The following is a 2,163-nucleotide window of genomic DNA, read 5'->3' on the forward strand; positions in this document are numbered from 1 at the left end:
GGCCTCAAGTGGCAGCCTGTACCAAAGCCATTTTTACAACATTGGCTAAAGGGCTCAATACAGTATGCTATTGTGGAAGTTTAAAGGTCACCTACAGCGATTTGGTTTTGTAGGTGCAGATAGTTTATATTCCTTGATATTAAACTCTAAGTAAAGCCAAAAATACTAGAAGGATAAATTATTATCTGGTCGATTCCTTCTGATGACCTTGCAAATTCTATCTACGGTAATATACTTTACAGCACTAACCTCAAAGATCAGCCCAATTCCATTTCCAAAACTCTTTGACGATTCGGGATGATATCAATTCCATGGGGAGCGAAAATTTGAAAATCTTCCGATGTATTGGCTCCTGAAAAGAGGTCTTATTTCATTACAATGCACACATTTTACAGAAGAAACATTTTTGTATTACACGGTAATAATTATAATATTTACAGGTAAAGGGCCTGGGTCACTTAGTTAATTGAAAATTTCATGATATATTTATTCAAAATATTTGGCCTAACATGTGATTTGTTTTTTGGTAGCACCACTGAGTAAATTATCTCGTTTGCAACATTGAGTAGTTGTGTACAATTTGAATTTAGCGCTCAAATATGTTTTCGTTAATAAGATTAAATTAACTGTACCTGAAAAACTAATATTATTTATAATCTCCAATAAACCTTTATGCCTTATTCTAGCAATTACCTGCGGCAATCAGCGCAAGTCTTCGCATTATAACTAGAAATAGAGGGCCAGCAAAAAATATGGCAGCAATGGCGACTGCACGGGCTTGGCTGGTAATTTTCATTTAATTTTAGTAAATTTCAGTAATAACAACACTGGTGAAGCTTCTTTGATGTTAGCACGAACATTAATTGTGTTTCCTTTACTTTCGTATCATCCTTCTTCCATTGCAATTTTAGTCCGTGAAACCGCACGTACCTCTCATTAAATTTCGGAAAGGTGGAATAACGGGAAATGGTAAGAAAAACCTATAGTAATTGCCCTGTTATTATCAACGAGACACATTAAATTCATAGTCCTTAAATTCAAAATGTCACTAATGGGATTTCGATACTATTTATGATACTAGTGGAAATATTCAACGCAATGTTTTCTAACAGCGATATGGTCATAATTATATGGTGAACGTTTACGATTGCACTCGAGGATGGTTATTCTATAGATAAAAAACGTTTAATACCTTCAGACTTAAGGGCATCACAATCAGCACCACCCGTTGATTCTGCTAAAGGTCGGGCGATAGTGCCACCAAAACCAATTCTTGAAGACTGGCAATTACCTAAGAAATACCAGCGACAGCCTCTTTCGGATCTTGAGATAGAATACATAAATGTAAGTACTAAGCTTATTTACTAGTTCCTTGATTGTAATTGTGTTTAACTCCCTTGTGGCATATTGGAATTCAACGTTACCCTAATTATTGCTGCCTGTTTCTTTTCAGAGCGGTGGACCACCATTAACGAAGTAAACTTTTCGCTATATTTGTCGTACTACTTTATTGAGTTGTAATAAGGCTGCGTAAATAGAATTTTTGGTCGTGGTTGTCAAAAGAAATTTATGGTGATGTGTTATCAATTTCAAGACTACTGATGGTTCAAGAAATTTATTCGTTAGAAGTTGTGCTCAGCGTCGATTTTCGATTAATGTATTTAACGCTCAACTTAGAAAATTATTTATTGCAATGTGTACATTATGAATTGTGATTAGAGTAAATATTAAAACCAAACTCGAAGTTCATAATTATTGTGAAAAGTACTTGCATTATTGCAGACTTTGAAGAGGACAACTAAGGAATCATCTAGTTATCTGATTTCGATACATTTTAAGGACATCAATATCTCTTTCCTTAGTATGTTACCACTTCAGCGACACAATTTTGCCAATTTCCTCTAGCATTATCTAAGGCATTAACTGGGTAAATGGCACAATGAGTCCATCATAAATATGCCAAGAGCTAATTAGCTCGTTACTTAGCCTATCATAGTTTGAGTTTTTATTAGGAAAAAATTACTTAATGATTTCTTAAAGATATTGTTTTATTTCTGTAATTATGTTAAGAATTGGGGCCCCATAAAGCTTTGAATTGTATTCTCTACAAGACTGGTTTAATTATATTTGAAAATGTTATTAAATAATGTTGATTTTCGTTCA

The 2,163-nt window shown here is 33.9% G+C and overlaps 1 protein-coding gene across 1 annotated transcript; it reads left to right on the forward strand.

The window, feature by feature from the left end:
• Window positions 1-698: 698 nt before the first annotated feature.
• Window positions 699-2,163, forward strand: LOC139692404 (alpha-ketoglutarate dehydrogenase component 4). Its single transcript, XM_071590578.1, has 4 exons — window positions 699-785; window positions 912-969; window positions 1,199-1,344; window positions 1,454-2,163. The coding sequence occupies exons 1-4, from the start codon at window positions 753-755 to the stop codon at window positions 1,478-1,480; spliced, it is 264 nt and encodes an 87-aa protein (XP_071446679.1). The 5' UTR covers window positions 699-752; the 3' UTR covers window positions 1,481-2,163.

This window comes from Hetaerina americana, unplaced genomic scaffold (genome assembly GCF_022747635.1).
Source record: "Hetaerina americana unplaced genomic scaffold, ioHetAmer1.1.p SCAF_1, whole genome shotgun sequence".
In the NCBI taxonomy this organism is placed as follows: domain Eukaryota; kingdom Metazoa; phylum Arthropoda; class Insecta; order Odonata; family Calopterygidae; genus Hetaerina; species Hetaerina americana.

Bases quoted from the DNA above. Each gene is read 5' to 3' on its own strand.
- LOC139692404 (XM_071590578.1), top strand. From the start codon at position 753: ATGGCAGCAATGGCGACTGCACGGGCTTGGCTG. The intron at 970-1,198 runs GTAAGAAAAACC...TAATACCTTCAG, and splicing joins AGGTGGAATAACGGGAAATG to ACTTAAGGGCATCACAATCA. The intron at 1,345-1,453 runs GTAAGTACTAAG...GTTTCTTTTCAG, and splicing joins TTGAGATAGAATACATAAAT to AGCGGTGGACCACCATTAAC.